This window comes from Phasianus colchicus, chromosome 20 (genome assembly GCF_987193195.1).
Source record: "Phasianus colchicus chromosome 20, bPhaCol1.hap1.1, whole genome shotgun sequence".
NCBI lineage: Eukaryota > Metazoa > Chordata > Aves > Galliformes > Phasianidae > Phasianus > Phasianus colchicus.
The window spans coordinates 2,163,934-2,179,711 of record NC_143455.1 but is presented as its reverse complement, the minus strand read 5'-3'; the positions used below and the strand labels follow the sequence as shown (position 1 = coordinate 2,179,711).

Below are 15,778 nucleotides of genomic sequence, written 5' to 3'. Positions count from 1 at the left end.
TAAACATACAAGAGCCTCTCTTAATGGAAATAAGTAAAACTGTTCGCAGACAGACTGAAAACATTGTTTGAGCTTCTTCAAACTTGGTGGGGACTAGACAAAAAACTCTGATGTATAATGGAGAAGCTGCCCACGGTCCCACAAAGTGGGCAGGATGCAGTCTGGCAGCTATTTGTTTTCTTCTTTTCTGCTGATTAAGCCCCAGCTAGCAAGTCTGAAAGTAAATGTCACAGTTTTTATTTGGGAATTTGGGTAATTTCAAGCTAACATTGCAAATGCCTAACACACAACTTCTAAAATGGTCTCAATTCTAGCTTGGTTTGTTTTCCCAGGGCTGGGTGCTGCTAGGTTGGCCACTTGCACTGTCTGTGCAGGAGCACTTGTACAGCAGCCTGAGCTCTGGGGTGAGCAAGTGATGTATGGTTGTGAGATGTGCAAGAAGTACTTGTACCCAGCCAGCAATGGGGGAAGCCCTGCTGGGGGGTTTGCCTCACCTCTGCCATGCTTCGTTTAATAATTAACTCAATGCACAAGTCAGCAAGCAGAACTGAAGTGTGGCAGTTGTGATTTATCTCAAATCTGGCATCTTTTGGAATAGGGTACAGAACCACAGGTTTTTGCTGCTTCTGTTGTTTTGTTTTTAAAAAAAAAAACTTCACCACTTGCAGAAACATCCACACAGTGCCTTTGTCAGTGTGCTCACCCTCATAGCAAAGAGATGCTTTCTCATCAAGAGCACATCTTGGAGTAAGAAGAAATGTAACAGACACTGTCTTGTATTGTGCCATGTCGGAAACGGTAAACAGACAAGATTGGGAATTAGTAATTGTTTTAGAGATATCAGCACTGTTCTGTCTTCACTTGGAAGAGGAGGGTATTGTGCTGGAAGAGGAGTTATGCTGGAATTCTTTGTGGCCTGGTGTCTGAGCTGGCACAGGGGTGTTCCTGTGTTCTGTGGGACAGGTGGGAGCACTGCTGGAAGCAAACCAAGCACTGTTGTTCTTAATCTTAAAACCACTGGTATCTGGGGTGGGGGGGAGGAGGTGCACCCGAATTTAATCTTTTAGGATAAATTGCAGTGTTATGTGTTTCAGGACAAGTGAGAATCTCTGCAGGTTCACCTCCATCTCAGTTCCAAAGCAATTCAACTTGAGATAAGAACTTATGGTTGTCACTAAGCTGGTGGTGACGAAGCAAGAAGAAAAGGGTAAATGCAGTTTCAAGGTGTATCAAGGGAGATGCTGCTTCCCTAAAGAGAGGACATCACTTCCAACTTCCAGTGGCACCTGTGTGTATGTGGAAGAATGCTGTGACTCTCCTACTTTTCCTAATGATGTCCCTGACACCTTTTTTTGTTTCTTTGTTTTTTTGTTTTAGTTACCTGAGACCTCCTGGAGTGAGTTATCTCCTGAGGTGTGGTTTGGCTCCTGTGGCATTGGTAGATGGATCTCATCTGATCCTTTGGCCATGTGGAGGTTCAGGTTCATTAAGAAGTTCGTAATGGCTGATTAAATTGAGGTGCCATAACTTTACCTGCCAGCTTTATAGTGTTGGCAAATTATATGCTTTCTGAAACATTCACTTGCGTGTTTAATGGGTTGTTGTTGGCAAAATACTGTATTGCTATGAACTGGTCTCTGTGAGGCTGCAGAAAGTACATTGACAAACACATGACTCAGCTGTATTGCACAACCTGCACAACTGAAGGTAGAGGTGAAATGTAGGGTATGCAGTGCTACAGAAGGAATCTCACAGGGGCAGAAGTGTTGGGGTGTATTTGGTCTGCAGTAAGATAGGTACTCAGCAAAAAACTTGTGCCTGTCAGTCTTCCTGTGTTATGCTTTAGAGATGTTTGTTGCAAGTCACTTCATAGTGTAAAGCGTTTGATAGTTTATGGAGTATCTAGGCAACATTTTAGTGATAAACACAAAATATAAAGGCGTGCTTCATCTCTGTAACCAGATCCTTTTGTGTGCTTAGCAGTCCAGTAGGACTCGGTTATTCAAAGATTACTGAAAGCTTGAAGTTCAAGAATGGCAAATTATCAGACCACCTGTCTTCTTTATGACCCAATCCTATCAATACTCAGCAGCAAAATCCCTGTGGATGGAGGGTCCCTCTGCTTTAGGCAGTGACCCATTTTCATAAAACTTGTCAGGAATTCAATTTTTAAATCTCTCGGAACTGTCTGATATTTGAGCCTGCTACTCTACAGTAGAGGACAAATACCAGCAGAGCTTCCAAACACAACATCCACAACAAACAAGGGAATCAGCCAGGTAACCAGGCTTTTCTTTGTGTATGGACTGTGGCACCTAAAATTGAAATCCCTCTGTTTCCCCATCATCATGCTCTGGAGAAATAAATGAGTGCATTAAAATGGGTCATCTGGAAGAGTCTCTGGTGCTGAGGAGAGATGACACTCGATGCAGCTGCCATGGAGAACAGTTCCCCTGTCTGTAGGTTCCTGCATGCTGAAGGGTGGATGTGCAACACTCCACGGCTCTGTCTTTAACGTGACTCGGGAAAAGGTTAAAACTCATATTTGTCTCTTTTCAGCACTTCTCTGGAGTTAGCCATACCATTTTGGCATACTTCTGTTCACATTCTTACCTAAGTAAGGATTAAATGCTAAAAGGACTTATGGAAAGGGTGGAGGGATAGCGAGGCAGTCAATGTTTGTATGAAGGCTGCTGCGACTGAATATCATCTCAAAGCAGGGAGGGATGCATTAATTCTGAAAGCAGGTAGTGGGGCTGTGGAAGTGTTTTAAATGTGTGTGTATTTTTTATTATGATAGTTCAAAACTTGGCTTTCTAGTTGAGCAGTTTGCTGTGGGGTGGCCCCAGATGGCCCTTTCTTTCTTGTGAATTGAGTTGGGAAGGGCAGATCTGGGCAGCTGCTGTATTTCAGTGTAGTAAAGGGCAATTGGAGCAAGGCTGTTGCAGAGGATGGGCATTCATTTGCTCACAAGCTGTGCTCTGTAGTTTGGTTTCTGTCCTTCAGTGCTACTGCTTGTGAATATTTCTAGGAAACTTGAAGACAGATTCTTCCTTTTCTGCTTGATTATCTTCTACCATTTTATGAATGACCATAGTGTGAGCAAAGCAGAACTAAGGCATGCTTTTAAGAAAAGCTGCTCTGTTAAAATACAGTAATTCCTTTGTAGGCGGACTCTAGATTTGAGCAGTGGCTTTTCTGAACATCCTGCCTGAACCAATTACCCAACAAATGCGTTTAATGCACATCTGGAACCTTACCCAGAGTTGCAGGGGTTTGTTAGGGCTGGTGTGTGTCAGGGGGGATAATCCTTTTATAACTTGGAGGGAGAAGGGAGGGGAGGAATAAAACATTTCTCTATCCAAACTCTCAAACCTTTTGATTTTCTGTATTTACGTAGTAAAAATAGATCCCAATGTTTATATTGATAGATTTTTCAAACAGGAAAATATTGCAAATGTTTGGCAGCCAAGCAACAGCTTTGTTTGAGGAGGTGCCAATTGTTGTCCTCATACTCAGCAAGATGAGTGAAGTAAGTTTAGGGGCTTTAGGGGAAATAATAGTTTTCAGAGCTGTATTTCTTGTCCTTGTATTCTGGTGTTTCTCCTTTGCTTCAGAGCTTGATCTGTTCAGCACTGGACAAGGTGGTTCCTACCACGGCTGCAGCCTGCATCAGTCAGGTGTTAAACACAGCATTTGGTTCTTGCCTTGGGAGTGAGAGTCAGCTTCTGGATGGGGAGAAAGAGGAGACCCAGCAGTGATACCAGTGCTTCAGTGCCTGATGCCTTCAGTGTCTGCAACTGATGTAATGATCAGGAAAAGACTGGCTATATGTTGCCACGTCTGCTTTGTGCTGGCTGCTTTCATTCATTTATTTTGGTAGGATGAAATGTCTGCTAGCATGAGCCCCTGATGAGCAGTGCAGATATGCTTGGATGGAGGAGCTGGTGGCACGAGAGCCCTCTGGCTGGGAGCAGCACAGCACCGGGCACTGAGCTGTCGTGGTGGTTTTGGAGAGTGCAGTGCATGGGCTGCTGGTGGGATGGGTGGTTGTATGCTTTTCTGTGCACTCATTGCAGCAGTGCTGTGATACAAGCTGGTCAGGGTGCTGAGCTGCTTGAAAGTGAAGTTTCATTGGTTGGCTGGACTGCTTGAACCAGCAGGACCTGTCTGTATGTTTGGTTGCTGGTCCACAGTGGAACGGACTGGGAGATGTGGGCAGGGGAAGCAGAGGCATTGGCAGCAGCTCAGGTTATCTCTAGCAGTAGGGGAACTTTAGCCTAAGGCTAATGTCAGACTGTGTTGTCTTTGTGCTTCCTAATTCCTCCATTCAGAAGGACGTGTTATTCTGTAGAAAGCTTATTTCACAGGCAGATAATTAAATTTTGTTTTTATTCTTAGGCTCTGTGTGATTTTGGAACTTGTATTTCTAATTAGAAAAACTGTAGTAGGCTTTCTGTGCAGCTTGAATGTTACGACCTTCAGTGCTGTTTGGAGACCTTGAGATATATTTAAATCCAAGCTGCAGCCCTCTGAAGTGATAGATTCCCATGGGACTTCACTGTTTGTTTAATAACAAAGGGTTGGTCCTGTGATGTGGGTCAAACTGAGTCAACAACTTGCTCTCTTCTTCATCCCCTCGTACTGCTTGCTTGTCTCTGTGCCTATGTCCATCTGAATTAAATTGACTTTGTGTTAAATGAGTGTCTTTGATTAGTGAGCTGAGATGCCTCCACTTGGGAGCAGAGCAGCACCCAGGGCTGCTGGGAGGGCTGGAGCTGAGCTGCTGCAGCAGAAGGGGAGGATTTTCCAAAGAAACCAGAAGTTATCTGGCAGATACTGATAGAAGAAAGTGTTACTGAAGCTGTCTCACAGATGCTTCTCCTTGCTAAAGTTATCTGGTAAATTAATGTGCTCAAAATGCATTGTGCCTTTGTCCAGAATATCCATCATTCCAGACTGAAAGTCTGTGGAGCAGTGGAAATGCCAAACTTACTCGTCCTATTGATGAGACCGACTTATTTGTATTCCCTGTCTCAGTTGCTATAAGGGTTGGAGGTGCTGATAGCCAAACTTGTTCTGCTTTTTGCTCCTGGAATTTTGCCTGCGTACCCCCATGGGATCTGTTGCATGAGTTTACTCTTTGCATATTTCTGCAAGTCTCTGTCTCATGGTGGTGTGAGATGTTATCTCATGAAGACCTTGCTGGAGAGATGATAGTTTTGGGCCTGTTTTTAAGAATCACAAGACTTAGAAGGAAATTTGTTTTCATAACGTTGATAGGTTTCCATGAACAACCACTTCGGCTTTAAAAACCAAACAAACAAGAGCAAAGGCTATGAAAGTCACTGCAACGGATGGTAGATCTCATTCTTTGTCATAATAATGATCTGTTTTGTGGGCTGACTGCTGCACTTCATGTTGAAATTGAATCACAGAAAACAGCACAGTCTGGTGAAAATATTTTCACACGTAAGCACAATATGAAAAAAGTGGTGGTGCTTCCATGCCCCAGATGAGTTCCCAGCAGTTCAGTTCTGTCAAAACACAGCCAAACAGATGCTAGTCAGTGCTCTAAGGGTGCTTTAGGAAGGGACCAGCTGCTTTGAAATCAAGACCCTAAGTAAACTGCTTTATCTGGGGAGGGGAAGGCTAAACCAAACAAACTGTAAATAACTGTTCGTTCTTAGTCCCTTTGCTGTGTCCAGATGGACACAGGAAAATGAATTTGGAGTAACACTGCAGTGCTTGGCAGCTTCCTTGTAACATCTGTGTCTGTGCAGGTTCCTGGACGTAGAAAATGGAAGAGGTTTTGTGCACTTGCTGACCTTTCTGGTAAGGGTAGGATACCTACAGCTGTCTGGACTTCTAGATAATCTTTAGGATGAACTGAGTAGAAAAACTCATTGATACTGCCTTGCTTGTTGTGGGCACAAGCTCTGTGTGGTAAACCCAGAGGTAAAACGTGGAATGGTACAAAGCAGTAACCCGTGCTCACTGCTTTCTGCCAAACTGGTTTTGTTTTCAAGGCAAATGCTACCTGTATTTCTGGCTGCTTAAGGAGTGATAAACTGAAGGGCTGTTCTTCAGAGGAATCTTTTTTGACAAACCACTGTGACAGCACTGTAGAGAAGTTATTTTGGAGGAAACAAAAAGGGAAAACTGAATTATCTCTTTAGAAAACATCACTGCTAATATTACAGCAGGGAAATGCCACATTTGCTCTCCACTCAGGGTACTAACTTTGCATTCACTCTGCAGTTTCTTCTAAGCGAGGAGCTGACTTGTGCTGTGGTACCTTGGCTGCGCTGGCATGGAGCTGCCTGTGAAGTTCTCCAGTCATTGTGCTGCCTGGAGGCAGGCTGGCTCAGAGCTGCTCCTCTTTCCCTTTGGAGCTGTCAGCCCCAAGGCCCGTCTGACTGCAGCAGTTCTGGGCTCTGTCTCCTGATACCTGAAAGTTATTTCTGATGGAGCTTGCAAGAGCAGCTACCCTCTATCAGAGCCAGAAGAACACAGAACTTTATAGACCACACTCTTAACGTTTCTGCTGTTCTCCCACTGCTGTTGCCAGCTGCTAGCTTTTATTTCCTGCAGTCTCAGCCTGCCTTCTGGTGCATCTGGACAGAAGCTGCTGCATGTCAGGCAAGTGTAGGAGGCCAGGTGCCAGCACTCATGTCAGGAATACCACCACTTCTTGAATCTCTTCATTCCCCCTTCTAATAGTTTGACTTGTGCTCCTATTCAGAACAGTTTAAATATTAGCTGCTGTCTGTGCAATGGGTAGGAGAGTCACTGGTATCTCTTGCTCCTTCTGAGCACAGTTACAGGAGGTTGGAGTGCAAATCCTTGTGTGTTTTAACACTTTGAGTGAGAAAACAAAAATCCACCAGTTGCTGGTGGTGCAGTCCCAGGCCTCTGGTATAGCTGTAACACTGCAGCAGCATCTGCCTGCAGGAGTCCTTGAATCTCTGTCCTTCAGATGTTCTATTCACATACTAATTAAAATAGCAATGTTCTGCTTTCTTTGGCTGCTTTGTCTATACTGGCCATTGAAAGCTGTTTGGAGCTGCTGTCATAAGGGGCTCTCAGCTCTCCCCCTGCCTGTGTGAGTTGTGCAGTTCTATGCTGAGGTGCATGAATGGACCTCAGTGTGACCCAGGCTGCTGTCCCAGTCCCCCCTCAGCTGTGTGACACTGTTGACATGAGTACTGGCAAAGCTGGGAGAAGGGGACAGAACACATACCTAACACCACAGCCTGCTGTAGCTGTCACCATGCTGATCCCAGCCCCTTGCTTTGTCCCCACAGCAGCAGCCCTGCAGTTTGGGTTTGTGCTGCTGGGCAGAGGGAGGGCTGAGCAGGAGCCTTTCCTGAATGTGGGCAGCTTCTGGGGGAAGTGTGGTCACCTGCTGGTCCTGAGTGCTGGCTGAGGCTGTAATTATGTGTCAACACCTGCTGTTTCACAACAGCATCCTGAGCTTGGCTCACCTCGTAGGTAGGGTGCCTGGTTTCATGCTGGCTGCAAAGTTGAGCAGTACCTCACAGCTCAACATAAGAATAGTTTCTCTGGACTTGTTTTGAAACTATCTAAAATGGTTTACACACCAGAAATAGTCACAAACATTGAGGTTGTATGTACAAATGTGGATCTCCTTTAGGTCAATCAGGCACATGGGAAGGTGCCTTGCAGCAACTGAGGCTGTGTGCTCCTTGTGTGGGACTGAAACCTGTGTCCTGGAGGGAGCTGTGGTGGTTCTGCTGCTGGCTGTTCCCTTTCTGGGCTCTTTCATATCTCATGGTCAGGGAGAATGGGTTAGGGTTAGGTCACTGGAGAGCCCAGCTTGTAGTCCTGAGCTTTATGTCCACAGAAAATAAAATGAAGCTTGACTTTGAGTTATTGTAAAGGGGAAGGTCTGAGTTCTCAGGAGGCAACTGTGTTCTTTTGGAGTAAATGCTAAACATCTGAAGGTATAAAAGCAGCAAAACTTTGTTGGGAACTTATGGAAAGAAATGTTGAGCTCACTGGAAAACTTGGGTGCAAAGTGGGAGGAGAACATCCTTCAGTGCAATGCAGTGCTTTACTTTCTGCAGGTATACTTGAATGTTTTGATTACAGAACTTTTAATATAGAGTGCATGATGAAATATATTCTGTAAAGACCCTGTAATTATGGAATACCTCTTGCAGGGTATGACCTGTCTTTAGGCATTCTTTCCAAAGGTCGTAAGCCCAGCAGCGGGTGTCACAGAAGCTGCACTGTATTGTAGAGCTCAGCTGTGCTCAGTATTTCCCTGGCTGTCCTTTTGACAAGTCTTTAGTGAATGAGCTGAATTATGGAAGCACTTTAGGCTTGCATGTTAATTAAAAAGAATAAAAAGCTAAAGGGGAAAGCTTCTGCTTGCTTGAGATGCTAGTGCTATTTCCAAGTAGTTATTTCTGGTCATTAGCATTGTGTGCTTGAACTGTTTTGTTTCTTGATTAATACTTAGTATTTTAAATCCTTTATCTAGTGAATCTCTGAAAAGGTGCACACAGAACAAAAGAAGTAAGGTCAGCTTTGTCTGAAAATGTTTGAGAACATTTGTACCCTGCATTAAAGCAAAATTTTTGTTTCATGACATAAACTGAATGTCAGACGTGGTGTTTGCTGAGAGGTGTGTGTGAGAACTAAATTAGTGAAGGAATCTTACTAAAAATAGTTTGAGATTGTCCTTCAATTGTTAAGCTGAAAAGTTGAACTGTCTAAATATTCATTTAAAACAAACTGTCTTGCAAATTACAGGAGAACAGAAGCAAAACTAACCCTGCTCATTCTTGTTTTTGCAGACCGTGAGGACCAATCCATTCTCTGCACGTAAGTGAGCTCTGCTTTTCATTTGGGCACTTCTGGAAGTTTTTGGTGACAGAGGGGAAGGTCTCAGGTTAACATTGTTGATTAAAGCTGTGGTTGTTACAGCTTGGTCTTCTGCCTTGACAAGCAGCAAGCAGTTGTTAAAGACAGGCAAAGTGATATTTTTGTAGGGAGATGCTCTTAATCATGTAATTCTCCTTATTGAGAGTTCTTACAGATCTGTGTGGCACTGAAGAATTGCAGTTTCAAAGATGTCAGTCAAGATACCTGAATCACAGAGAATTCCCTGAATGTGTGTATCTGTCAAGGAGCTCTATTACAGCTGCTCAGTACAGTGCTGTGGGGAACATGAATCAGTGTTGGTCTTGAAACCCTGCTGAGCAGCAGCAGCGCCTTTGATTTGCTTCAAACAAGAGAACTCTGGACAAGCTGATGCTAAAATTTCCTTCTTCATTTCTGTGTGGGTGCCTAAATTTGCCCCACCCAGGAGCAAATTTCCAGCTTCAGTGTAAGTGTCACGGGGAGCTGGCAATGAAAGCTGGGGTAGCAGAGCGATACAGGTGCGTGGTCTGGCTTATGGTGCTGCTGAGTTGGTCTGTCCTTGGGCTGCTGCTAAAAGGGGTGATCTAGTTTCACCTCCTTTCACATGCTGTGTTTGTGCTGCCTTTTAAGTTAGCACTGGGTGTTGGTGCTCCATCATGAGGCAGTTTAAGGAGGTAAGCTAGCAGAAAACCACCCTGACCACAGAATGCTGCCTTCCATCTGCTCGCTTCTCCAGGCAGCAGTGTGTGAAGGAGGGATGAATGTGAGGAGGGAAGGCAACAGAGAAATGTCACAGTTGGTAGCAGCTGGCTAGTTAGACTGGTTTGTGTGTTGTGAAACCACACCATGGCTGTGCTGAAACTGCTTGCAATTAGCTGTCTTGGATATAACTTGAATATACTCAATTATTTGAGCGGAGGAGGGAAGATGTGGTAGCTGCATGCTCCTGCCTTGGCTGTGTGAGCAGTTGGCCATGCGTTGTGCCAGTGCATAGCAGCTGCTTTGAGGCCATAGTTGGTGAGGATGCCTGCTTCCTGAAATAGCTCAATGGTGAGATTAACTGCTGGGAAGGTTCTGTTCAACTGCCTGATTAACTGCTAGGTACAGTTTGTCCACTGACATGAAGTTCAGATCTTCCGCCTACTTCCTGTAAAAGAGCCTTAACTACCAAACAAGAGGATCCACCTTCAGTCTTTCTGATAAGGCTATACTCTTTCAAACCATAGATATTATAAATACAAGATGCACGGGGCCTAGGGACACAGAAGCAAATACAGTTCTGTTCCTAAGGTCAAGGCACAGTCAGCTAATACAGACTTGCTTAGTTCTCTTGTCCCTTCTCTTAGTAGGACTTGTTTTTGTGATAACTACTTTACATGTGATGTACAGGACAGCCCTCAAAGCACGAATAAGATCCTGAAGCAAAAAAAAAAAAAAAAAGCTTTGTTCTCTGCATGTTTGTGGATGCTTCATGTGGATGCTTCAACATATGCTTGCCTCAGGTGAATTGTTTTGAAGTAGCTTTGTGGTTTTGGGCCTGTGCATGAACTCTGCACTCAGTACGGTCAGCCGAGACCACAGCGGTTGGAATGACAGTGCTGCAGGATTTACTGAATGTCTGATCTGTTGATTTGTAAATTGAAAAGTCTTCAAGATCTAGTCTTCAATTTCGTTATTGCCTCACCTCTTGGGTTACCATAAGCTTTTGATCCTTCTGAACTGAAAATGCAATTGAATTCTCTTGTATCTGCTGCAGTGCATTCAGCATAGAATATGTAGGGCTGTGATACGTTCTATGTCTTAGGTTCTAGGCAATTGGCAAGCTGCTTAGTGAGCAGCACCAGCAGAAGAAAGCTTTCTTCTAGAGGGTGAGAAGGGAAGGGAGGGCACACATTACTATGCTTAGAACTCAGGAGAGCATAACCACAGCTGCTTATTAAGTCTGGAGCTGCTGGGAGCTGCTCTGAAAGCAGTCATAATACTGAGATCAGAAATAGCCCTTCTGCTGGATATATAAAATGTTTGGTTACAAATCTACTATTCCATCTAAAATCTCAGAAGCAGTGTTCAGTTTAGCACGAGGATTTCAATACTGTCCTGGAATGATATTGCAGAATGTAACACTGAAGCTGCTAGTACCATGATACTAGACTAGTTTTGCTACCTGTAATTCAGTATCTTAGATATACTAATGGTCAAGGCTGAACTTGGTAGAAGTGTGACAGCATCTGGCAGAAGCTGGGATTCCAGGCTCTGTTGGGTGTCTTGTTGCTTTAACTTGTATTTATTTTTACTGTTTTATTGAAGTACCTACAGAGCAGCATGCAAAAGAAAAATCCTGATTAAAAAGATCAGTGCCAGTGAACATACATTAGAAAGAAATATAAATTTCTTCATTAATGTGGGTGGATCTGCGGCCTTGGAGTTGTGAAGGTAAGGTATCATAGAATCATAGAATTACTCAGGCTGGAAGGGACCTCAAGGATCACCAAGTCCAACTGCAGCCTAACCATAGTACCCTAACTCTAACAACCCTCTGCTAGATCACATCTCCGAGCAATCATACCTCCAAAGTGACCTAATAAAATTCAGTTATATCTTGCATTTTGAGAGTGGAGAGACATGATCTGCTGGTCACTGAGCTACAAGTATTCTGTGCTCTTGAGCATCGTATTTCCACCACAGCCCAGAAGACTTTGCTAATGCTGTCCAACCATTAACACTATTTGGATGCTGACTACAGAAGAATATAATAAGTGTTACAGACTGCTGTTCAGGTTAACCTTTTTCTTGAAATAATTTATCTTAGTGCTTTTCTCCAAATTGGACAAAAATTTAAAAAGCAGCACATCAAAACCACATATATTCCCTTGCATATATCTTTTGAGCAAGTAGGTTATAAAGACAGCTGCTGACTACAGCACTGCTCCAAAGGTGTTTCTCCCATGGCCTTCAGGACAGAACTGTATTCTTTCATCAGGTTTGCATTTTAAACTCATTACGTGACAACTGGTCAGATGGGGTATTAAATGACCTCCAGCAAGACCATGGCAAACTTGTTTGTGTAGCTGACCAAAAGGACGTCTAATATGTTTTGCTCAAGTGTGGATTAGTGTCCAGGACTCGTCTCTATTGCATTACTACTTCTGCATTGAAAAGACAAACTGGGCATTTTCCTGCCATGCCACTGGTTTTACAGGTCTTCAACTAAGGCAGGTATAAATACAGTAGGAGTGTGTTTTAACCGCACTGGAGGTGGTTTCAGAAACTCCTTTGGCAGTTCATAAAAGGCTTGATGTCTTCTCATCCCAGACATGTCATCTTAGAACCTTATTCATCTGAATGACCCCAATCTTTAGTAAAGTTGAAAATCTTCAGAATACTTTGTCTCTTCCCCCAGGAGTGATTTAAGCTAGCTAGTGAGAAAGGAAAGACCTTGCTTGTGCACGTAGATGGGTGGGGAGTTGTAGTGTGCTCATTGTTCTCCTCTCTCCCATTGCCTTGACCCTGTTTTTATGTGCATCATGGAGATAGGTCTCCCGGATGGCTTGCTGAAGGTCTGCCTGGTCAGCATCTTCACCTGTTGTCCCTACCTCTAGGTGATGCAGTTTGCTATATTTTTGCAGGTCAGCTCTCAATTAATGCAGTTGGAGCTGTGCTGTACCAAGTCTCACTCAGACTGCCAGGACAGACACCTTTTTCCTCTTGACAGTCATGAGTGCCTCTATTGGAATGTAAGTCCAGATCTTTAGGAAATCCCAATCTGTTTCTTCACTGGGGAATCTCTGGAAACTGCAGTTATCTTCATGCAGTCAATATTGAAGTAAATAACTCTTCACATCTAAAGCTGTCGTGAAACTGCAGAGGTGATACTTAGTGTAATTTCTAACGTAGTTAAGTCACTTCTGTAGCTGTATTAAGAATGTCTTGATCTTAGACAGTATGTAGATGTTTGAGGACTTGCTCACACTTTGCTGGAGGAGTGACAGTGCCTAACAATGCAGCGTGTTTCAGCATTTGGTAGAGGCTGGTCATCATTTGTGTGACAGCACATGTACGTGGGCAGTATATGTAAAGGCTAGGATGATGGATAGCTCTCCAAGCATGCCTCTTGCTAGCATCTCACTGTTCTGAAGATAGCAGGGTTACTTGGGGGCTACCTGACTCAACCTAATGATCTGCTGACGTTGTATGAGGACTTTGTGGTCTGTCATCCCCAAAAGATGAGCTTTGCATAAACTAGTGGTATTTAATCTCTTCTCAAAGTTGGACTCCACACCAGGAGTGGAAAAACACTGCTGCTTTCTCTGGATGCTTGTGTCAGCAGGACATCGTGTCCTTTGCCTAACATGGAGGCTGGAGAGCATTACTCACATTGCCAACTGGTGTGGTTGTTGTTCAGTTCTCCAATCCAGACTTGCTGACACAGACCAATTTTTGGTCTTGGTGTAGAAGTGTTACCTTAAAGTGTAAAACAGTGTGCATTCTTTTACTGTTAATTCGTTCTGCCCTCTTCTTTTCACCCACGTGCCCATACTTCATCTTTTAAGGAATCAAATATAGGCAGTGCCAGCAATTTGGTGTTCCTTCTGGCTTAGAGGTACACTGTAGGCCCAGCATCCATAAGAAATCAATTACAGAAAAGTAGTATTAACTTCATACTGTGTGTGTGCTGAAACAAAAACTCATACAGTGAGGTAAGATGTGAGATTGTGATGAGAAGCTGTGCAGGCTTTTCTGTCTTTGAGAAGCTGCAGCTGCTGGAGTTTTGGGAAGTTTTATTGTTTTTCTTTGGATATTATTCTGTGAATGTTAAATAGAAGAGCCTGCCAGGCCGTTGGAGGCTGATGACCAAGATGAAGAAATTTCTTCTGTGGTATATTAGGAATATGAGAAATATTCAAACCTCTCCTGGATTTGTTGTCTTTAACTGCGAGGCAGCTTTTGGAAATTCAAACAATGAAAATGTGCCACATTGCACTTTTCTGAATCTAATAGATTCTAAATATGAGAATCTTACCACAAGCCTATGGTATTCTCAAAACTGAGACTGGGCTCGATAAACACTCATTTAGCAGATGCTTGCAGCCATACAAGGATATCTAATCTGAATTGGCTTCAGTAGGAGTGGTGGGGTGTGGAGGGAATAGAGGCTGCTTATTAAAGGACAACAGCAGCAAATACCAAGCATTTTTGTATACAACCTCTGGCCGGAGTCCAGCTTGTAACATTCCCCAGACAACTGGTGTTGAGATGATGAGAAGCATCTAAAGGGGAATGGAGGAGCTGTAAAACAGCCTTGTAAATAGCAAAGCCTGCTAATGCCTCTTCTGTGCTAGTCCAAACTATCACTTACACCTCTTCATTACAGAGAATTAGTAGAGTGATTAAGGCATTCTTGTAATTGCAGGTCTCCACTGTAAATATCTGTTTGTTTATAACTGGCAGAAGATCTACTCGGTTGTGTCTGAGAATAAGTCTCTTTTGTTCTTTGCAGCTATTGTTGTGAGCACAAAGGCCTGTTGTTGGGCCTCTTACTTGCGCAGTCACTTACGTGTGTGCTCCCATGCTTTGGTGCCTTGGGCCTCTTTGCATGGAGACAAGCGTTGCTGCCTGCAGGACTCCTGAGCAGCAGGGCTTGTGAAGTTGCTTGCTTAGGAGAGCTGCTGCTCCTTCTGCCAAGCATTCAGCTGGGAGCACCTTCTGCTTCCAGATAGCTGCCCATCCTGGCTCTGTGCTGAGCAGAACTGACAGAACTCTTTGGGCAAGAGAAACGTTTCGTCCCAGGCTCCCAGCATGCTGACCTCTCTGCTTAGTTCTATGGTATTTTAAATCATGGAGAGATGCCTGGTATGGGATGTGCCAGACACATTTGATCTGATCACCCAAAATATGTTTCCAACGCTTCACAAATGTTTTTGTTCAGCAGGAACTTGGTGTGTGGGCAGCAAAATGAGGAGAAATCTCTGAATTTCAAAGCTTTCTTTGTGTGTTTGTGTCCTTCTGTCCTTGTGACTGGCAGTGCTACATCTCACAGATGCTGCCTCATGCCTGGTCTGCAGGTGGAACAGCTGGAACTTCAGGGCGAGATGCTGGTGAGGTCCTGTGCTGCACTGACACAAGGATATGTGTAGCTGCTTCAAACCTGCTGGGCAGGAAGATGAGCAGCTGCTTCAGTTTGATTTTCCTTCAGAACTGTGTTTCCCCTTGGAGTAGGTCTCTCACAGCTGCTAGTTGTCCTGCTGGTACAATTGCTGCTGTTATAGGCTCTTGGGAAGAGCTCACTGCTCTCCTGGAGCTCAGATCTCTGCTTCACTCCTGCATGCTGCCCCTTTGCTTTGTGACGAGCAGCTCATCTCTCACTGTGTTCCTTTGCCTGTCTTCTCAATGGCAATCTGTTTAGCAGAAGAAATGCCTTTAGCCTAAGTCCTGCATAGTAGAAGTAGCAGCTTGGGGGGAGTTGGAAATAGTGCAGCTGGATGAGAAGTCAGTCACTCATCACTAATTTTTTGCCAACCAAATTGTAGCTGAGATGAATTTGCCTGAAGAGTACTTCCCTTCTTGAAAATGACTGCAGGTTTACATCCAGTGAATTTAAAATCATGCAGAAGCTTTAAAGTGATCATGCTAGCCAATTTTTACCAATTTTTCCATGCAGGCTTGATGCTTATCCAGAGGAAAAGCCTTGCTGCTTGTAGTGCTTTATCTCTAGAAACTGCATTAATTTTCCTGTCAGATTTCTTAACCATCTCTGTAATGTCTGCATCAAGGAGAGCACCTTCAGTTAATTAATGACATAATGTTACTCATCCAACTGGAGGCCGTTGCTAAAGATGGTCTGCTTGGATGATTCCACTTGATGTGCTTCTTGGCATGCTCCATAGTC

At 43.9% G+C, this 15,778-nt stretch overlaps 1 protein-coding gene across 2 annotated transcripts in view; it reads left to right on the top strand.

The window, feature by feature from the left end:
- MYH10 (myosin heavy chain 10) overlaps positions 1-15,778 on the top strand; it is a 93,520-nt gene that overhangs the window by 23,729 nt on the left and 54,013 nt on the right. For both annotated transcript variants that reach the window (XM_031599203.2, XM_031599205.2), the window contains exon 4: positions 8,826-8,853. In XM_031599203.2, the coding sequence (XP_031455063.1) occupies positions 8,826-8,853 (28 nt within the window). The remainder of the gene's footprint in view (positions 1-8,825; positions 8,854-15,778) is intronic.